At 62.3% G+C, this 20,924-nt stretch overlaps 1 protein-coding gene across 6 annotated transcripts in view; it reads left to right on the plus strand.

Annotated features, from left to right (window-relative positions):
- SHANK2 (SH3 and multiple ankyrin repeat domains 2) overlaps positions 1-20,924 on the plus strand; it is a 314,515-nt gene that overhangs the window by 158,210 nt on the left and 135,381 nt on the right. For all 6 annotated transcript variants that reach the window (XM_053923687.2, XM_053923683.2, XM_053923685.2 and 3 more), the window contains one exon: positions 13,806-13,881. In XM_053923687.2, the coding sequence (XP_053779662.1) occupies positions 13,806-13,881 (76 nt within the window). The remainder of the gene's footprint in view (positions 1-13,805; positions 13,882-20,924) is intronic.

Consider the following 20,924-nt stretch of genomic DNA (forward strand, 5'->3'; position numbering starts at 1 on the left):
CCCCACTGCTCAGGTCACTCCTCGTTACCCCGTCCGACGGAAGGGGCCCCACCCCCTCCTGCCTCTCCAGGGCACGGACTACACTCACAGAGAATCACCAGCTTCCCACCCGTGTTCCAACCGGAAGCCCCGAAGGGTGAGGGGTCTTGTCTGAAGCCACATGCTGAGCTCATGGCAGCCACTGAAGAAAGTGATGGAGCATGACAAAAAGGGGGGAGAGCCCCTGCCCTGCCTATAGGTCCCTTCTGCAGTGGGGACTGAATGGGGGGGCACTTTGAAAGCAGAGAAGCGAGGACCCCATTTGGAAAGACCCAGACTGAGCCCTAACCCCCCTCCAGCTGCAGACGCTCATTGCCGGCCTTCACCTGAGTGGCCCTGGATTTTTCCCCAAATCCCTCCATGCCACCTGAAGTCCCAAGCCTCCTGGCCTCCTGCCAGGGACACATGGTCCAGCAGAAGGCACAGCAGACACCAGTGGCCAGGATCAGTGGGCTTGAGACGCAGCCCCTTCCTGTGGTGTTGGCTCAGTGGGGTGGGGTGGGGCGGGGCGGGGCGGCCGAAATGGACTTGGCTGTCCAGTCCATGGCACAGGGCTCTGAAACAGCTGCGGCTGAGGAACAGCGAGGGTCCCAAAGCCTGAAAGCCCCTAGCAGGACGAGGGTGCCCGCAGCCCCCCAGTGTTCCCTCAGGCCCGTGCTAACAGCCGGGTTGAATCATTCTCCGCTCCCCGCTAGTGCATAATTGCGCTGGTTTTTCAGGCGTCCTTCACCCGTACTTATTTAGACTAGTGACTGATGCATCGCCATGGAAACGGCGCTAGGAAAGAAAAAAACGGTCCCTGGTACAGTGGGAAGGATACGGGCTCCAATCTGGAGCTTACAACTTGAGTCAAAACCCCGAATTTTCCGCCGATCCCGGTGTGTGGTCTCCAAAAGTCGAGTCTGTGAGCTCCCTGTGGACTGCGCTCCAGAACCATCTTTCTTCCCCCTCTGCTCCTTCTGCAACTGTGGCCCCGGAGGGCTGCAACTTTGTTGAGCCTGCATCAGCAGACAATAGTAGATGAAGCGTTCGCCCGGCCACGGCCTCCGCATGGACCTGGACGAGCGGCGGGCTCAGCCGGATTGAGATGGTCACGCCCAGGCTGCAGACGATGGCTGAGCAGTCGCGGCTCAAGAAGAAAGTTCATTTTGGAGGTACGCTGCCACCTCCCGAGCCTGCACCTGCGGCGGGCGGGCGGGTTGTGCCCAGCCTTTGTTCGTAGGAGCGCGCGGGGACGGCGGCGTCGCGGGGCGCCCGGTGAGACGGCGGCTCGTTGTGGAGGCGATCGCCGTGTGCCCCGGTGCGTTTGGGAATTGCTGCGGCTCTGGCTGTTGTGCTTCAGCCTGGAAGGCTGTTGTCTGCCTCCGGGGCTCCCTGCTGCCAAGGTAGAGGGGAGAGCCAAGGTAGCGTCAGATCCTGCAGGACCCGGCGTCTCGGTCCCCCTAGGGCCCCAGTGGCCTTTCTGTATCCCGAAGAGTCCCTTTGAGCGGCCGGTGGGTTTCTAAGACCACCTCGAGCATCTATTCCCAGTAAGCACTGCTGTGAAATTCGAAGGGGCCGACGGGGGGTGGGGTGAGGTGGGGTGGGGGGCCAGTGCATTCTGAGTTGCTGTGACTTGAGTATGTGCCTTGTCCAGGATTCCTGTGTGTCTGTCCTACCTGACAAACTGGAAAGTCCCCCAAACTGGAGCAGGGCAGGCTGCTTCCTACCCGGACCGGCCCGCCCTCCTGCGAAGGAAGCATGGCCGGTCTGGTGTTCCGTTTGGAGCTTTTCTGAGGCTGACGGACCCTGCGCTCCAGGGCATTGCAGCAGTCGAGCTGGGAAAGCACCGCATGCATTTTCAGGCGGCGTTGCTTTATTTGCCTTCTGTAGTAAGACGTTGGCAGCCTCTCCCCGGTACTCAGAGAAGCAGAGAGAGCAGGAGATGCCAGCAGCTTGTGGGGTTGGGGGCTCGGGGCTCGGCGACCTGGTTAGATGAGAGCCCTCCCAGGTGTTGCTGTGACGTGTGCCTTGAGAAACTGAGCCATGAATTGTCGAGGTTCCAGCGACCCGGTTTCCCCCGCTGGTCCTCACCCACCTGCCACCCCTGGTGCCTGTCAGTGACGTGTGGCACCTTTCTGGGGGAGGGTGCCTGACCTCCTGCAGGTGCAGACTGGGGCCGGTGACAGGCAGTGGTACCCTGGGGGGTTGGCCGCGATCGTAAGCAAGGTCATTGCCGTGCAGGTTCTTACGGGGTCCGTTAGTGCCACCGGGATCCGCCTGCCCCGCCCCACAGCCGCCCTGGTCCTTGCAGGAGGCACCCCTGATCCCGCACTGTGGTGTCAGCCCAAGACAAGAAGGGGGCTGGACTCCCAAGCGGTCTGCTCGCCGCCTTCCCACAGGATCGGGGCGGCGTCCTTGAGCTCAACAAGTCTTCTCTCTGCGTGCCCTATTTCCCAAGCCTCAGCTGCCAGCGTCCCAAAAAAGATCGTCAAACACTAAAAAGAGTCCTCCCGCCCTCGATTCATTCCTGGGCTGAGATCCAGCTCTGCTGCTCTGGTTTGCGTGCCCTTGGGCGTCGCATTTCACCTTGGGGCCGGTCTGAGGGGGGTGGAATCGCCTGCCTGTCAGGCAGGGGCTCCCTAAAGACAGAGGGGAAGTGCTCGGGGCCACCCCCCGCCACGGGGGCTCTGATTCCCATCGGCTTTGTGTGAGGCGCTCTGGCCGTGAAGTGGGCCGAGACCAGGTGTCTTTTGGGGTTGGGCCGTGGGTGTTGGTGGGGCAGGAAGTGGCCGGAGGCGGCGTGCTGGGGAAGCGGAGGCGTGGGCCCAGGAGGTGGGGTCAGTGCCAGGAGGGTCTTTTCAAGATCCTTGTGCGTCAGCTTCCCCAGCCACCCCGGCCACCCCGGCCACCCCGGCCACCGAGCGTCCCCACTGGGTGTCGAGGGAGGAGAGACTGTTCAGGAAATGGGACCGTCCTGGCGTGGATGCGCCCTGCCAGCTCGGCGGCCACGTGCGCCCTGGGCATGGACTTGGGCATTCACTGATGCTTACTCCAGCTGCTAGCCTGGCACCACGGATCGACAGAAACGCTCCACCGAGCTGCCGGGGCTCTTTTTTTTTTTTTTTTTTTTTGAAAAAGCATTCTAATTACTGTAGAGTAGAAACCAACTCATTGACAGCCAGCAGCTTTGTTCACCGGCCCAGTTCGGGAGGGTGGGGACTGGGAAACGGGGCCGGGACCGGAGCTAATGAGCGCCGCTGCCACAGACTCCCCGCCACGGCCCGCTGGCCAAGAGCAGCACATCGGGGAGAGGGGGCAGCCAGGCTGCGGACCACCCACCACACATGTCCGGTGCCTGGGGCAGGCGGGCGTCACTGAGGGACGGGACGGGAGGCCGTCAGGAATGGAGAGCCGAGTGCCAGGCAGTGGGTCCCCACCGTGTGACCTTGGGCAAGTCCCTGCGTGTCTCAAATGAGGCCTCCGACCCCAGAGCCTGGGACCCGGGCTCTTCCTGCGTCCCCTGGTGACCTCACACGCAGCACTGTAAAAGCGTTGTCTACAGGGAGCTCCTCGCCCCCAAAAGGTGCCCATTCGTGAACACCACGTGCTGGGTGCACTCAAGGGCATGGTGACCTTGAGTCACGGAGCCGAGCTTTGGCCTTCCTGCCGCCCAGGAGCAGGTGACCCTGGGATGACGCATGGGCGCCCGGTGTCCTCCTGGGTGGGGCAGACGCACCTCATGGGGCCACCGGGTGGTGACGGCAGAGGTGTGAAGAGAACAACCCAAAACCCGGTCCCTGCACTCGCAGCCGTGTGACTCGAGAATGGCATCTAACCGCTCTACCCCTCAGCCTCCTCTTCTTCCGTGGTTACTGCGACGGTCGGTGCCTGTCTCGTGGGGCTGTTGGCGACTAAACCACATGAGATGTGGCTTTGTATGTGGCCCTGCCTTTTCCCCTGCCCCACGTCCTCAGCTCCCGAGGCAGCTCTGTGGTTGCTGGGCCAGCACCACGTTCCCCATGGGAAAAGGGACATGGCCCAGGAGGCCCGGTTTGCAGAGGGAAGCCCTGCCCAGCAGATGCCAGCTCCCACCTCAGTGGCTGCGACTGTGTCACATGGCCACTCCTGGGGGGAGGCTGGGCCCCTGGTGTCTCTCCCTGTGGGAGAGGAAGGGGCTGGTGCCCCAAGGTAGCTGTTGAGTGAGCCAGCACCCAGCACGTCAGCAAGAAGACGGCGCTCTCCCGGGGAGGTGTGCGAGGCGGTGCTGGGCAGTGGTTAGGGCCGCCCGTGTTGGAGCTGGACCCTGTGGGCTGGAATCCCAGCTGCTACTCCACCTCACGGCTCTAGCTCCTCACCTGCACGGAGGAGGGAGACGCTGCTCGTCACGTAAGATTGCTAGGAGCATCACAGCTGTCACGCCCGGTGCTTCGCACTTAGAACAGCACGTGGTGTGTGCTGAGGACCAGCTGTCACCGACAATGCTGGTGACGGGAGACCGATATGCGTGGGTCACAGCATGATGGTGGCAGCTATGCGCCTGCCCCCAGGGTCGCCAGCCCTGCTTCGGGAGGCCGTCCCCTGTCTCCCTTTGGGTCCCCCTGCTTTCCGACCACTTGCTAAGCATCCTGTCTGGGCCACTGCCCACAGCCCTGGCACCCGGCGCCCTCGGCTACCCAGTGGGAGCCCACCCCTCCTGTGGCTGAGTTGTCAGACGGACCTGGTGCCCCGTCTGGCCGGCGCCCAAACTCCGCAGCCTGGGCTTTGCGAGAAGGACGGCTTCGTAGAGTGACGATCTCAGAGGCGGCTCCCGTAAACTCAGGAACACAAAGCAACGCCCATTCTTCAGGTGTTTTCTGTCCTCGTGCGACTCAGCCGGCAGTTTCCTGGGACAGCCGAGAGGAAAACCACCTGCTGGGAGCCTCCGGCCGTCTGATTGCCTTCTGCTGACCGAGGCCAGAAAAGCAGCCTTTGGTGGCTGAGTCTGTGAACTTGACTCTCGAGTGGGGCCAGAGCATTTGGGGCCCACTGACCTGTGCCCTGCAGTGTTGGTGCCGGCTGGCCAGCACGCACCTGTGCCCGCTGGTCCCTCGCCGCTGGGTCCTCAGCCGGATGTGTGGCACAGCGCTGGTTTCTCCGGTGCTGGGCAGGAAGGGAGGCCGGAGTGGGTGACACATGCCACACTCAGCACACGCACCTGGGAGGAGGGAGCTGGGAACAGAAACCAGTGACTCAGGTGCCTGTAGGGGCCACAGGCCGCCATCGAGGCAGCTGTAGCAACCGCGGGGGAAGAGAGTGGCCCAGGACACATGTCCCTGCGGACCTCCAGGTAAAGGACCGTCCCTTGTGCAGGGACAGTTGTGTTAGGGGGAGAGGGCTCACTGCGTCACGCACGGGGCTGCCGCGCTCAGAGCGAACCCCTCACGCTGAGATGAGGGCCCTTCCCCCGATGCGCGGAGGAGACACGTGTCAGAGGGGCTGAGTCTGGCAGACTCTGAACGTGAACTGAGCTCTGTCTCGCACCTGTGAACAGGGAAACGCATTTCCTAGAAAACCACTTCTCTCTCACTCAGCAGTTTCCACCCTGAGAGCAAGATCCTGAATTCCTTAACCAACACGGGTTTGAGTCATTTTCCGCCGAGCGAGCCTTGCCCAGCGGCGTCAGTCTATCGGGATGGGGTGGGGTGTGTTGGAAGAACGTCCGCCCCCAGGCCTGGGCCCTGTCAATGTGTTTGGATACACAGCAGAGGCCACAGAGGTCACAGACAGGGTCAGAGTCACTTAGGAGCTGGCTCTGAGATAGGGAATTATCCAGGGTTATCCGGGAGGGGCCAGTGTCATCCCACCGGCCCTCACATGGACAAGGGAACCGGAGTTCAGAATCGGTGGCGGGACTGGAGCACTGGACCCACCACGGTCAGATTTGAAGACCAACGGTGGGGCCAGGAGCCAAGGAGTGCGGGCCCCTCCAGAAGCTGGAGAAGGCCAGGAACAGTTCTCCCTGGAGAACAGCCTGGGAGTCTCCCCAGGGACACCAGCCCACCACCCCCACCACCACTGCAGCCCCGTGAGCCCCGGGTTCGCATTCTAACGCATTTCTGGTGTGTTTCTGTCATTGGAGGCCACTGGGTTGGGGCAATTCGTTACAGCAGCCGAAGGAGACCGGCGCCTCCGCCCGGAGGTCGGCTCAGTGTGACGCCCATCTGGGCCATTTAAGAGCAGGATCCTGGTTTTCTCCGCCCCTCCCACTGCGCGCCGACCCCTGGCATCCAGACGGTGCCCGATAACTGATCTGTAGCAGACGAATGAGGGACCCAAGCTGGCTATGATGGCAGTAGTGATACGTCTTATGCCGCTCAGTGACTTTCTTGGCAGTGGGGGTGGGGGTCTCTGACCTTCACCTCCTGGCCGTGGGTCAGCACCCGTGTCTGCAGAAGACGGTGGCCCAAGCTCTGCTGTGACACTCGAGCCATGCGCCCACCACTCTGCCCCCACCCCTCTGCCCCCATCCCATTCTGCCGGCTGGGGCAGGGACCCTCTACCAGCCCCCACGGCCCTGCTGACCCAGCCGCACAAGCCAGTGGCCAGCCAGCCTGTCTTTGCGCCCCCTGCCGGCTTCTCCCAGAGTTCTGTGGGTCCCTCCCCTGTGCAAGGAACCCGTCCGCATCTCTGGTTTTAAAAAAGAAAAGTTATTTCTGTCTCCATCCTCATTGGTAATTCTTTCCTCCCTACGGCTCCGATCCTGCATTTGGCTCACCAGCCCGGGGTGCAGCCCGAGCGGCGTCTGGTTTAAAACCCGCCGGAGATCACAGAGCCCGTGTGGGAAGACGCGAGTGGCCGGGGGTGTGCAGCCGGGCGGCCCAGCCACGTCACACAGCGGGGGGCCCTCCGCCCTGTGGCACGGCGGGAGGATCACCGCCTCGCAGAGCCACTCGGTCGTCTTGAACTAACTGCCGAGGTGAGGGACGGGGGACTCCCCAACCGGCCAGTGTCCACTCCTGTGACTCTCGCCTCTGTGGGGTTAGGAGCCAAGAATGAAGGTCAAGAGAAGGCAAGGGAGGGAGGGGGACAGTGGGTGATGGAGGGGTGTCCAGGGACTCCACTGCCCCCTGCCCCCCGCCCCCCATCTCTATGTGTGCCTCTCTGCCTTCCTTCCTGTCTTTCTACCTGCTCTCTCTCTCCGTCCTTTTGGTGGGATTAAAACTAAGTCTTCGAGTGACAGACAAGCAGAACTCTGTAGAAAATTGTCGCTCGGCTCTGTTTTCCGTGCAGTGTGAAAGGGGACCACAGCTTACAGCTCCGACACCAGCCCCTTCCTGGCTCAGGTCCTGCGGGTGGGCAGCCAGGGGGACTTGCCGGGAGCTGTGCTCGGGGCCGGGGGAGGCGCAAGTCGGGGCATGGTGCCCAGTCAGGTTGTCGGGGAGAAGTCAGAGTCTCGCGGGTCGTTTTGCACACACTCTGTGCTGTAGCTGAGGAGGTGAGAACCGGGAGAGGCACACGGAGGAGGTCGCCGTTGTCACCCCCAGGGTAGGACTAGACCTGGGTGTCTCCGTTTGTAGGAGGAGCTGCCTCCTCGCCTCCAGCAATCACCAGGAGGAACGACACCTGCCTCCTGTGCTTTGTCCTTACGCGTCACGGTCTGACCCGAGGAGATGAACCAGAGCGAAGGGCCCAAGGGAGTGGGGTTCATCCCTTCACTCAGCTCTCCCACAGTTACTGAGCTCCTCCCGTGCTCCGTTCTGTGTCGTGGGAGCTGAATCTGAGCTGGAGAAGAATGTTCTAGAGAGACTCTCGAAAGTGCGAAGGCCCCGGGTGCAAATAAGCTCGTCGTGTTCACGGAAGGAAGAGGAGGCTAATATGGCAAGAGTGGTGTGACCGAGGAGGGCGGAGCGGTTGGCATTGGGGGAAGAGCAGGCAGGGCCACCTGGTGTCGGGCCGATGTCATTGGTGGGCACTGGGATGCGACCGTCGTTCCGCTGGGACACTGTTGGAAAATGTTACGCAGCAAAGTGGCATCACCCGATTTACACTGTGTGAAGCTCCTGCTGGTTGTTCTGCAGGGTGGACTGCTGAGGGGCGGGGCAGTGTGGAAGCTGGACACGGGAGGGAGGCTGCTGCCATGGCCCAGGCACAAAGCGATGCTTGCTCAGACTAGAGTGGCGGTGACTACTGGCCCCCGGCATGTGGGGCACCGGCTGTAGGAAGCACGGAGCCTGGCCCTGACCCTGGCCCTGGCCCAGGAGGGGGCCTGGTTGCAACAACTTGGTTCTTGCCTTCAAGAAGCTTCTGCAGGTTGAGGAAACGGACAGGCAACTAGCTCCCCCGCCCTGGCGGGTGCCTGCCTCCTTTACCATGAGTGGGGCGGCCTCCCGTCCTGAAACCCAGACCACTGCGCACTGCCGGGCCGTGGGCAGTGCTGGCCACGTTTGGTGGCCTATGTCCCCGACAGGGGTCCACACTCAGCCTTCACCCTGACATGGTCTGGTCTTCCTTTCCATGCTCGGCAGGACTCTGGGTTGTAGGTGACAGAAACCCAGCTCTGCCGGGCTTGCAACAACCTGGGATGCGCCGGCCCACAGGGCAGAGAAGGCCGAGCATGGCCGGCACCCGTCCACAGAGGCGAGCAAAGCTCCGTGCGCTGGCGCGGCCCCCTCTCGATGGCTTGCGGCTGCAGACGTTCATTTCTGGTGGAGTCCCCGTCCGTCCTGTGTCCCAGGAGCTCACGAGGGGACCCACACCCACAGAGCAGCCACCACCTCAAACATCTGGTCTCCATGTCCGAGGGCAAAGACAAAAGAGGGGGTACTGGGGAGCGCGGGTATCTTCCTCGGGGATTAAATGTTCCATCCGTCCAGAAAGTGGCAAATCACCTTCTCTCAAACTCAGCGTCCAAACCTAATTTCAGGGACCCACCGGCCACAGGCCTGTGTGCCGGCCGCGTTTGCGGGCTGGCCCCCTCTGTGGGGGTGTGACGGCCACCAGGCGCCCACAGCCGTGTCCCTGGCCCTCATGCCCCATTGGAGACCCTGCATCTACGTCCTCAGAGAAAGACAGCCAGCGCTGTGTGGGCCGTGGGCCCCTCTGCTCGAATGGCAGGGTGGGAGCCCAGCCTGGTGCCTGGAGTGGCCCGGGCCACAGCTGTGCATGGGGGGCGGGCGCCCGCTCGTGAGCACAGCCCTGGTGTAGTGAGGGGAGCAGGCCCTTCCCCACAGGATGGACACACCTCAGTGGCAGTTTCCCGGCCACAGGGTGCGGTGTCACAGACGGGGCAATGAGTGCCTTGCTCTGTTGCCTGGAGCTTGTTCAGCCGTAAACCACAGAAGCTGCGACGTCTGAATCCAAAACAGAGACGTGCATGGCCATAGGATTGAAGAGTCGTGCTGGCTGCGTGCGGGACTCTGACCGCCTCGCCAGACTGGTGGGCACCGGGTCCCCACCCCCTCCCCCCAGCTTCCCTGCCATCCTCCTGTGTCTCACTCACCGCCAGGCAGCCTGCCCCTCCACCCCCAGTCCTCACCCTCGCTGTGGCCTCAGGAGCTAGAGTCCCAGAACAGGACCGGGACCTCCTTGTCCAAGCTGGGCCCTGTGCCCACCTTCTGAGGGGTGGCCGACTGGGCTCCCACGCCAGCCACTGGGGCCGGGGCCCGACGGTGGGGGTAGGGAGGGGAAGGGCTGGTGCCCCAGAGGACAAGGCAGCATGGCCCCAGGTTACAGGGGATGTCTTCCCTACAGGGACTGGGAAGAGTGTGTCCAGCTGGTCACTTTCATGCAAGTGGGGGATAGAAGGTGACCGTGCAGGTGGACAGTGGAGTCAGACATGAGCCCCGAGGTCCTCTGTGGGGACCTCGAGGGTTTGCTGTGCCCCAGGGCCTGAGTCAGGACATGTTAGGTGTGTAAGAGACCCAGCTGGCTGCCCGGCTGGGGACCCACTCTATGTGTGTCCCCAGCCCAGAATGAGGGTTGCACACTCCATGTCCCTTGTCACCACAGGTCCCCCAAGGCCCCAGTTTTCCGGATCTGTGCCATGGGTGACCTCAAAGAACAGAACCCCTGTTCTTGGCCTGATGTGGAGATGGGCAGCAGCCCCCTGTGTCTGCCCTTGACTTTGCCCTGGAACTGTGGGGTTTTAAGGCAAACCTCACCTACCCACCATCCTGCAGGACTGAGGCATTCTGGGAGATTTGTCACAGCAGCACCGTGGCCTTCTCCATCCCAGCTGGGCAAGGGCAGGACAGACCCAGAGGTGCGCAGTGGGGCCATCCCTCCTGTGCCGTCACTGCCCAGAGGTGCACTGTGGGGCTGGGCGGAGTAGCTGCAGTGAGGGGCCTCCTTGGCAGAGACCCGGACCCGGCCCCTGCCCAGTTATGCAGTGGGAGGGCCAGGGGCTACCCTCTCGGCTAGTCCTAGAGGCCTGGGGTCTGGGGAGTTGCTGTGGCAGCAGGGGTTCCAGGCGAGGGGCCTGGTGTCCCTTGCTGTCACTGACCCACAGGGTGCTGGCCTGGCCCCGGCCTCCCCCCTGCCCAGTCCACGGCCTCGTGTTTGTGACCCACACTTGCCCTGGGGCCTTGACAAGGCTCAGCCCAGGCAGCCGGTGGCCCCACCTCCCCGTCAGTGACCGCAGGTCCCAGAGAGCCTACAGGGGCCGAGCCTGGGTGTGACATGAGACACACACCATACCGGTGGGCCAAGTGACAGCCAGGCTACAGGACAGGGCGAGGGCGAGCAGGCCGCCTGGCTCGGGGCAGGCTGCCTGTGAAGGTGCCTCCTCCCAGATACCAGCATGGAAGCTGAGCCGGGTGGGTGGCTTTCTAGACCATGGCTCTGCCCCTTTCTGGTCGGGCGAAGGCTGACCACTCACTCAACCCCTCCGAGCTGCCCCTATAATCCGGGGACAGTCACAGCGCTGAGCTCCTGCGAGTAAAGCACATGGAATATGCGAGACCCCCCAAAACATACAGCTGTCGGCGGCTGCCGGTCCAGGCTGTGGAAGCGCACAGTCCAGGGTCAGAGGCCACACTGCCCTGTGGGCCACGTGACCTTTGGGGAAGATGATGATGGTGGTGGCATCTCTCAGGACCCCTTCCCTGTCCCCCAGGCCATGTCCCAGAGAAGAAGTGTGGCTACATCTGGAAGCCAGAGGACAAGGAAGGCCTGTGCAGTGGGAGTTTTTCACAGGATAATCGGAGATGATATCCCTTCCAAGGGTCCCCTTTCTCTTCTAAAGAGTGGTGGTAGCAGAGGGGTTCCTCGTTTTCCGTGCCAGATTGAGAACTCGGCAAGCCCTGTGCTGGTCGGCACCCTTCCCTCTGCTGTGTGAAATTTTACTGGTCTCATCCCACAGGCTGAGAACAACTGGCTAAGTGACCGAGCCTAGAAGCTGTCCCCTCCCGGAAACGTTTTTTTGTCTGGTAAATGGGCATTTGTACACACGCACATTTACGGCCCACTCTCTCTACTCCTGGAACCGGGAACCTCTGACCCCAGCCAGGACCTGCACCAATCAGCTCTCAGCACCAGCAGTTCCCTAGACAACCAGCGCAGAGCTGCCACATGGGGCTTAAGCAACAAAAGCAGTTAAGAGTAATAATAACCCTGAACAGCCAGTCCCCAGGGCCCTCCAATGGCTTCGCCAGGTATTCTGCTTAACCCCACAAAGAGTTTCCAATCCCACGGACCCTGCCAGGGCCTGGCACATACGTGGCCCCACACGGATGTTGCACAGCGGGCCCGGCCCGGCCCATGTGCTCCCTCATCACAGTTGGGTGACAGCTGGGGCCCTCAGCCCAGCCCATGGAGGTCAGTGGTCTCTGGCTCCGTTCTTACTGCAGCCCTGGGGGTTCTGAGCCCCAGGAGCAGAGCTGAGGCCCTGTCCCCTCTGACTACCCTCCTGCTCCCGTACTTGGGGCACGGGGCCGGGCTCCCAGGCGGGCTCCATCAGCGATGACTGGGCGTGCACATGTGCACCACGCGGGCTGTCGGGGCAAGGGGAGGAAGATGCGGAACTTCTGGGCGCACTTGGTGCGGGTGCCAAGCACAAGGGTGGGGCGTGCTGCTCAGCTGGCCCCGTGCCCGGCCGGGCGAGGGCCCGGTGCCCTCGGCCCACGCCGACGGTGTGCGGTGCGTTGGGGTGAGCTAATTGCACCGCAGATCATTTAGATTAGGTCAGCAAGCATTTATGGCGGGTGTCCTGCAGGAGCTAGACGGCAGGGCCGGCAGAGAGAAACAAGGCTGTCCCCGCCCTGGAGCACCACAGGGAGCAGCGGGACTCAGACCAACCTCCCCCCGGGGTTGATAGTGTGGTCGGGCGGTTCTGAGCTGGGATGACGGGTGGGCGGGCCGCCACTGGCCAGCATGCTCCTCCCGGCCCTGCCATTGAGCAGGTGTGACGCGGCCTGGGCGGTCCTCACCTTCACCATCCACAAACGCACCCAGTCGTCCCACCTCCGTTGTGGAGCCGGAGGAGCCCAGATGGCCGCATGGCATGGCCCAAGGAAGGACTCAATAGATGTCAGTGAGGATGAGGCTGCAATGACCCGCAGAGACGCCAGGGTCACAGGGTGGACACCCAAGGTCCTGAGCAGGGGCTGGTGGGGCAGCCTGAGCGGCTCCAGGTACAGGGACCCAGGCAGCTTCCAGGAGTCCCAAGGGATTCCACCATCCCCTGGGGTCTGGGGTTGTGCAGGAAGAAGCAGAAACACAGGGTGGGGAGGGCACAGTGGCTTCCATCAAAGTCAAGCTTGGAAGGGACCCTGCCCCCAACCCCCCCCCCCCAAAATGAAATGTGCTCATACTCCATTGGTGGGAAACAGTCACATGGCCATACTCAGGTGCAAAGGGTGCTGGGAAATGTAGTCCTGAGTGGAACCTCTGTTCCTCCCAACCCCCCAAGGCAACTCCACTCTGCTTAGAAAGGGAACATGTGTTTTTTGCTGAACTAGCTACTTCTGGGCATAAAAGCAGCCAAAGGGTATTTCCGCATGGAAGGTGGGATCAGGGATTTGAGCGACAGAGAGGGTGTGGGAGCCACAGTGAGACTTCGAGCCTTTTTCCTGAGGCCAGTCATCTCGTTTGTCTGTGTTTTCCAGCGTTCAGGAGGACATTGTCTGGGAGGTTTTGTTCAGGGAGGGAAATATCTAAACAGTAAATCGTGAGCCGCCGTGTGTCGTCATGGGGTTTGTTCCCTGCAGCCCTGAGCTATCTGTTAAGTCTAATTACATCGTTCATATCATTTCCCGTGAAACTTAGGTCTAAACCCGCTGAATAAGGGAAGCAAGCAGAGAACTTAATTAGCAACGTTAATCATGGTTGTTTGGGGGTTGGTGTTTGGGGGTTTGTTTGGTTTTTTTTAGGAGAAAGCAGCCATAATTTGGGATATTTTTCTTCCCAAAGGCGCTCAGACTTGCAGCCAGGCTCAGTGGCATCAGCTGAGAACACCTCTGGTGGCTCCTGCGTGCCGCGTGGGCTGCCGCACCGTTCAGCTTGGACTTGGATGGTCCCCGTCTTTGCGGACCGCTTCCTCCTGTGTCCCCTGAGCTGCCAACCCCAGGGCTCTGCCTCCGTTTGGGAACAGGGCTCCTGCGTCCTCAGCCTTGGGGTCCATAGGCGTTCCCTGAATTTTGCAAAGTTGGACCCCAGAACGAGGTCTCACCTTCCTCCCAGATCTGTCCCCAGGAGAGCGGGTCTCCCACAGCGTAGGCCGGTAGACGAGTGGCCCGGCCAGCCTCGCGGGGCCGGCGTCCAGGGTCCGTGGCTCTTCTAAGCGATGTTTCTCTTCCCTCTCTGCACAGAAACCCGGGCCGACCGCAGCAAGAAGCTTTTCCGGCACTACACAGTGGGCTCCTGCGACAGCTTTGATGCCTGCAGGTAAGATGCGCCTCCTTCTCCGCCGGGCCCCTCCGGTCAAAGGCCCATCCATGGCGCACTCGGGCCCCTTGCTCATTTCCCCCATGTGTCCACCTAAACCCCCTTACCGTGGGCCAGGACGATGGGAGCCACCGTGTTCCCCAGAGAACCTGCCCGAGGGGCCGTGTCTGTGCATCTGTGCTGGGGTCAGGTGGGCGCACCCCTGTGGGGCAGCCCGAGGGCCGTGTTTCCAGGGGGAGAAGGCCTGGCCGTGTTTGCGGGGAGCAGTATGCGTGTGACAGAGGGCAGCCCTTGGCCGCGGGCGCCTGGGTGGCACCAGGCAGCATGTGCCCCGGGAATGTTTAGGTGCCGCAGCTCTGGGTTTCCACCTCATCTGCGATTTCCACGGTCATCCCTGCCGCCGAGTGGACAGTTTTGTGTGAACCAGGGTGACTCATCCCCTTGGCGAGCAGGACACCAGCAGGCGGAGCCTTTGAGCATCGGGAGGGTTTGCGTTCCGGCTCCCCTCAAAGGGGGGGTAGGCTGGTCCCTGCAGAGAACCGGCACCTCCGGGTTGGGTGGAGGCAGGCTCCTGTCCCACCCTCGCGGGCAGGGCCCTGTTCTGCAGCAGTGGTCCCAGGAGCAGCTGGGAAGCAAGCAGTGTTTCTGGCCAGCGTTCCCGTGGCCACTTCAGCTTCTCTGGCTCTTATCGTCCCCAAGCACAAAGTTTCTCTGTTCTCTTGTTTCAGTCACAAACGCCAGTGTCCCCACCTCAGGGGCCAGATGGGTGTTGACAAGACCAGACAGACATCAGGTTCTCAGTGGACGGCGGGCTCAGTGAGCGTCGGCCTGTGCGGGGAAGGGAGGGACAGGCAGGTGGCAAGACTGGAGGGATGGGACGGCTCTGCTCCCCGCCCTGCCGGACAGGCCCTGGTGGGGGGCCCATCTGAGAACCCTACCAACCCCGTCTTCCCCAGAGTGGGTCGAGACTGGGGAAGGGTCAGAACACTGTCCCCTGGGTGCTGCCTGCGGATCCGATCTGGTTTCGTTTGTGTTCACTGAGCGGGAGCTCACGTAACCTGAAATTGCCGTCTTCAGGTGCACAGTCAGCGATGCTGACCGCCGTTGCCTCTGCCCTGTCCCCCCTGTGGCTTCACCATCCCCAGCAGAAACCCCATGCTCGTCAGCGGTCCCTGCCCACCCTCCCCCAGCCCCGGCGGCCCCCAGTCTGCCCTCTGGACCCTCCCCGTTGACAGGGTCCTGCGCAGAATAACATTCTCGGGCTCATCCGTGCTGTAGCGTGTATGAGGGCTTCGTTCATCTCCGTCTCTAATTTCTGTCTGTGGCAAAACTTACGTGACATAAAACGTACCATTTGTAAGCACCCAGCTCGGTGGCATCGAGCACCTGACCTTGTACACTGTTGCACAGCCGCCGCTGCCGCTGGCACCTGCCCCCGGACACACTCGCCCCCCGCCCCAGCCCCGGGCACCACCGACCCACTTTCCGTCTCCATGGCTCCGACTCCTCCCGGGACCTTTGAGAAGTGGCATCTCGCAGGATCTGTCCTTCTGTGTCTGGCTCACTCACTCAGCACCATGTCCTCGAGGCCCGTCCACAGGTAGCGGGGTCAGAACAGCCTCCCTGGTCAAGGTGGAGTGACCGTCCACTGTGTGCACGGCGCGTTCTGTTTGTTTATTCGCCCTCAGTGGGCACGGGGGCTGCTGTGCGTGCCGCCGCGCCAGATGTCCGTGTACGAGTACGTGTCTGAACACCTGTTCGCTTTGGGGTGTGTGCCCGGGGGCGGACTTGCTGGTCGCACCTGGTTTGGGTGCTGACCGCTCCCGACCCCCGACTCTCATAGACGAGGTGCGCGAGGACAGGTACACCACGGCCAGCGGAGGGCCTGGGACCCGTCCCGGGGCTTTGCGGACTTCGCAGATCCTGCCCAGATTGCCCACTTGTTGACCTTGAAGGGACAGGCTGTGATGTGTGGCCCGGCCACCAGCACAGGCCAGAGAGGGCGTCAGAGGCTCGGGGCTCCCAGAGAGCCAGGGCTGACCCCAGCTCTCCCGAAGGGCCTTCCTCTGGGTCAGGTGACCTGCTTCTGCTGCAGCAGGAGGCTGCTGGCCCGAGTGGACCCAGGGCACATGGTCACGGTCATGCTTAGCATTCATTCTAGCAGGGAGGGTGCCTGAGACTCAAGGAGTGCTTGGGCGCTGTTGCCATGGTTACTTCAAGGGCTGTCCAGACTGGGAGCAGGGCTTCGGGCAAAAGGGGCATCTGAAAGCCGGAAGGGCCCAGGCAGCAGCTCATCCAGAGGCTGCGTCTTTGGCAGAGCCGTCCCCCCGCACAAGAAAGCAGAAGGCAGCAGGCTGGCCGCCCGGGATGCACGCACGCGTGAGGGGTGCAGTGTGCTCAGCGCTGAAACGGGCGGCTTCCCCACAGACGGGGTGAGGGGGCCGACTCAACCTCGCTGGGGCAAGACAGGACCGTGGGGCCAGGCGGGGCCCGTGCAGGACAGCAGGACCCAGGGTGAGGAAGGACACAGCCAGCAGCTCGGCCGACAGGGATGCTGGGGAGGCGGAGGCCGTGCAGGGACGGAGCAGAACTGCCTGAGGAGGGGGTGAGTCCCCCGATATGCAGGGAGGCGAGTGGGCAACCTCTCGCCACAGAGTCTTGGAAGGCTGGGCAAGAGGACCTCCCCGCTCCCTGGCGGCCCTGGCGGCCCAGACGAGCCTGTGGTCTCCTGCGTGCTCTGACCACCCGCTGGGGGCCAGAGCTTGGGGCCCAGAGGAGGGGGCATCAGGCCACACCCAGGCCAATGGCCAGCTTCTAAGCAAAGGGTCAACGCCTCGGCCTTGACCGCAGTTTAGGGGTCCACCCCGACGCCCGGGGTGAGGGACCCGGACTGGCGGTGGTCCTCGCGGGACGAGCTGTGACAGCGAATGAGGCAGCAGTGGTGCTCGCCCGTGGGTCCCTCCCAGCCGTGTGCCCGCCGCCTCGCGCTGACCACGACCACACCACTGAGGACCAGCCGCACCCCGCAACCTCGTGAATTGGTGTCATCGCCCACTCAGGAGGAGGACCCCGAAGCAGAGAAAGGAAGGCCACGTGGAGGACACGGCCCTAGGCCACACAAGTGTCTAGGCCACGCGTGAGGCACGGCCGTGGGGAAAACAGAGCCCTTGACCTCAGAGCCCTCTCTCCCAAGGTGAAGATGCCCCAGCCCGAGGCTGGCCAGGGGTTGGCCCGGGACGGAGAGAGGTCGGTGAGCCCGAGAGCCCAGGTTTTCTGTCACGACACGGTCGTGACCTCAGGAAGTACCTGTGAGGGAGGATGGCCCAGCCTCAGGCCAAAGAGCTTCTGCGCGAACGGGTGTAGGGGTCTGTCCGGGGGAGCCCACTGCATCCCAGAACTGACTGTGAACTTAGTGGAGGTGCTCGAGGGCGGGCAGTGAGGTGGCCAGTGGACCCCACACAATGCAGTGGCCCAGGCGACGGGCGCGCGTGGCTCTCGTGCAGGGACCAGAGAGAGAGGCCGACCTCCGGTGCTGTGACCGAGCAGGCAGGACGCCGCTGCCTGGCGTGCTGGCTGCTGTGCGGGTGCAGCCCAGCCGGCAGATCATTCGCCGACTCAGGACACAGGGAGCAGTGGGGCCTGATGAGACGCAGAGGTCTGGGTGTCGCGCTAGGCCCCCCCCCCCCCCCCCCCCCCCCCCGCCCCGGGGCAATTATCCCGTGTAGGCGGCAGCAGGGTCGCATCTGGGTGGTCTGCTGCTGGTGGCCGAGGCCACCCCGCTGAGATGCAGATGTCATTAAGGAAACCGCAATAGGGAGCTGGGCTGGATGGGGACAGGTTCTGAGTCAGTGAGGAGGTCTCTTCCCCTCCCCGCCTCTTTCTGTCAAAAACTTTGCTCAGGGACTCAGAGCTGAAGAGCAGAGAGGCCAGGACACAGCCGGGCATTGCTGGGTGCGTCCAGCTGCTCCGGCCACTTCCCCCCTCTGAACACCCCTCACACACCCAGTACGCCCAGGGTAGAAGGGGCTGGAGTCGTGGGTGCCAGATCAAGGTCAGAACACAGAGAACCGGGGGCCGTTTCTGCACAGAACCTTAGAGGTGTTTCATTTTCAAACACTTCTCAACACAGGGATCGGGCTCAAGTTCCCACCTCCCTGACCTCAGGTCCCAGCCTCATTAGCATGGGGCATCCGGAAGTCTACTGGGACAGGCGGGGGTGACCCTGGGTCCCTCCCTGCACTGAGCAGACTCTGTCCATCCACCTGCCCCACTCGTTCACAAATCCACCCCCGACCCCCCCACCCATCTGTCCACACATCTGCCTACATACTCATCCATCGTCTACCCATTCTTCTACACGTATTCATCCGTCCATCCGTCCATCTGTCCGTCCATCCATCCATCCACTCATCCACCCACCCACCCACCCATCCATCATCCATCCATCCATCCATCCATCCACCCATCTAGCTATGTGTCCAGCCAGCCAGCCAGCTCTCCATCCAGCCGGCAGTCCACCCAGTCGTGCATGAAGACGTCCACCCTTTTATTCATCCGTCTGTCTGTCCACATGCCCATTTATCTACCCACACATCCATCTGTGTACCTACCCACCCATCCACCCACTTATTCCTCCACATCCACCCATTCACCCACCCACCCGTTCTTCCAACCACCCGTCCACTCCCCCACCTGTCTCCCCACCCACTCACCCACCCACCTATTTAACCAAAGTCCATCACAACCGGACTTCCCAGGGCGCTGAGGATGGGGAGGCCAACCAGACGAGCACAGGCTCTGACCGCCTGTAGATTAAAGTCTAATTAGTGACAATAACAACGAGGTTAACAAGTGAACAACCCAGCGGGTCCCCTCTGCGGTCGGCGCTGCGCAGCGACTCCGCAGGCCGGAGGTGCGGTCCTTGGGCCGGTGGGGCCAGGCCAGCGTTACCCCGGGCACCAGGGCGGGTCTCTGCAGACGGCTCATGTGCTGGGGCAGGAGGTCCAGCACGTGCAGAGACACGGAGGCGAACGGGCACCCAGGGGCAGGGAGCACGAGCTAGGAGACAGTCGAGAGGAAGACCTTGTGCTTCGTGCAAGGGGGTTCGTGTGTCTTTTCACACTTGGGGTGCGGGTGCTGGACGGCTTGGAGCAGGAGAGTGACGTCACCTGGAGCACCTTGCTGGAGGAAAACGGACGGACGGACAGACGGACACTCATTACGAGACCATCACTGCATCGTGGCCGGGGTGGGGGAGGTGCGGGTGATGGCGGTGTGGGCAGAGGAGAGGTGGGTGTGGTCAGGTGGGTGGACTCCAGGAGCAGGGAGAAGATAGGACAGGTGGGACCCGCCAAAGCCCTGGACACAAGGGCGAGGGAGAGCAAGCAAGGAGGGTCCTCGGTGGGGAGCACCTAGAAGCGAGTGGGGGCCACACCAACCCCTGTTGGTAGGAGTTTCTCTGGGTGCCCCTGCTACCCATCCCAGCCACCCGGGCGGCGTCTCATCTTTGCCCAGGACGGCGTTCGTAAACACGCAGAGGGAACGATCTAGGGAGGTGATGAGGCTTTGTTACCCCTCCCTTGGGGTGGGAGGGGCGGCGGGTGTTCTCTTAGAGACCAAATTGGAGGGATGGCCCAGGATGCCTGGGCGCCACCTGAATATTCCCTACACGTTGCTGCTGATTTTCCTGGCTTTCTAACACCATGATCCCTTTTCTGTACATTTTAAACTGGCGATTGGAGACATTCACACATGGTTTTGCACTTCAGCACATGCGGCCAGCAGGGAACCCATGAAGAAGCCTCCTCGCCTTCCAGCCCCCGGGCCTCTCTCCCCGCTTTCCTGGGGGTCTTTCCAGAGATGGACCCCAACCGCACAGACGCGTGTGTGTCCCCTGAAGCCTTTTAAACCGCTCGACAACACCCCGTTGTAAGGGTTTGACCTAACTTTCCAGCTGCCTCGCTGCGTGTCCCCGGGCCACCTGAGGGCCCTCTCGGTGCCTCAGTCCCTGCCCTCCAGTCCCGCTCAGAGGTCATGCCGCCCACTCGCAGCCTCTCCCCAGCGGCCTCCGGGGAGGAATGAATGAGAAAACGTGGGCCGAGCGCCCACAGCCCCTTGGGGCACGTGCGACGTAACTCCGAGGGCGCTGGATTGTGAACGCGTGTGTGGGCGGCTGGCTTCCCTTTGAAGCCCTCGCTCTGCTCCGGGAGCCTGCCCCGGCGTGTAGGCAGCAAGCACTGAATGGCAGGAAACATGATCTCCCCCATTCTCCCTGGGTCTGTTTTTCTTATTCCTCCGACCTGGAAATGGGGGCGCCCTCTCTGAGTCTGTGCACCGGGCGGGTCCAGAAGGACACACGCCATTTCTTCCTCTCTCAGCACCCACGGCTGGGTCCGGGGGTTAAAGACAAAGCTCCTTTGGGGGGGCACTTCCACTCCTCATTCCACACACACCTGTGTTTTTAATTTTTACAAGTATGTGTTGCTTCTGTGATTTTTTTGAAGCCAAGACAGAGCGAGGTGGACCTCTGAGCAGAGGCAGAGTACGGTGTCTGCTGTCCCAGGCCTCCCTGTGGCTCCCCCAGTGTGGCCCTGGTTGTGCAGCTGGAAGCCAGGTCTCCGTTTGGGTGGGCCGCACCCCAGGGGGTGTGCCCCAGTCAGCCTCGTACCGTTCCCCCCATGGCTTTTCTCCGCAGCCTCCACTGTGACGGACGGCACACCCAGTGTCCCCCCTCTACCTACCTCCTCCCCCCTCACCGGTCCATGATGGGGAGCTGAGGACTCCCGCCTTTTCCCCGCCCTCCTGCCGCTTCCCGGGTCTTGTGCGTATTATCTACATCCCCCCAACATCCGACTGCCCAAGGGACCCACTCCTGGTCTACCCCCTCATCACGGTTCTGCTCCCGGCTCAGATCTGACCCCAGGACCACATGCTTCTAGTAAGATAAGTAGTGAACTAATCCATCCAGACACAGCCAGGGTGTGGAATGGAAAGGCACCCGTCTCTCCACCTGCCCCCCCTCCCCCCAAAACCCGCTCGGCAGA

Source organism: Desmodus rotundus, chromosome 5 (genome assembly GCF_022682495.2).
Source record: "Desmodus rotundus isolate HL8 chromosome 5, HLdesRot8A.1, whole genome shotgun sequence".
NCBI classification, from domain to species: Eukaryota; Metazoa; Chordata; class Mammalia; order Chiroptera; family Phyllostomidae; genus Desmodus; species Desmodus rotundus.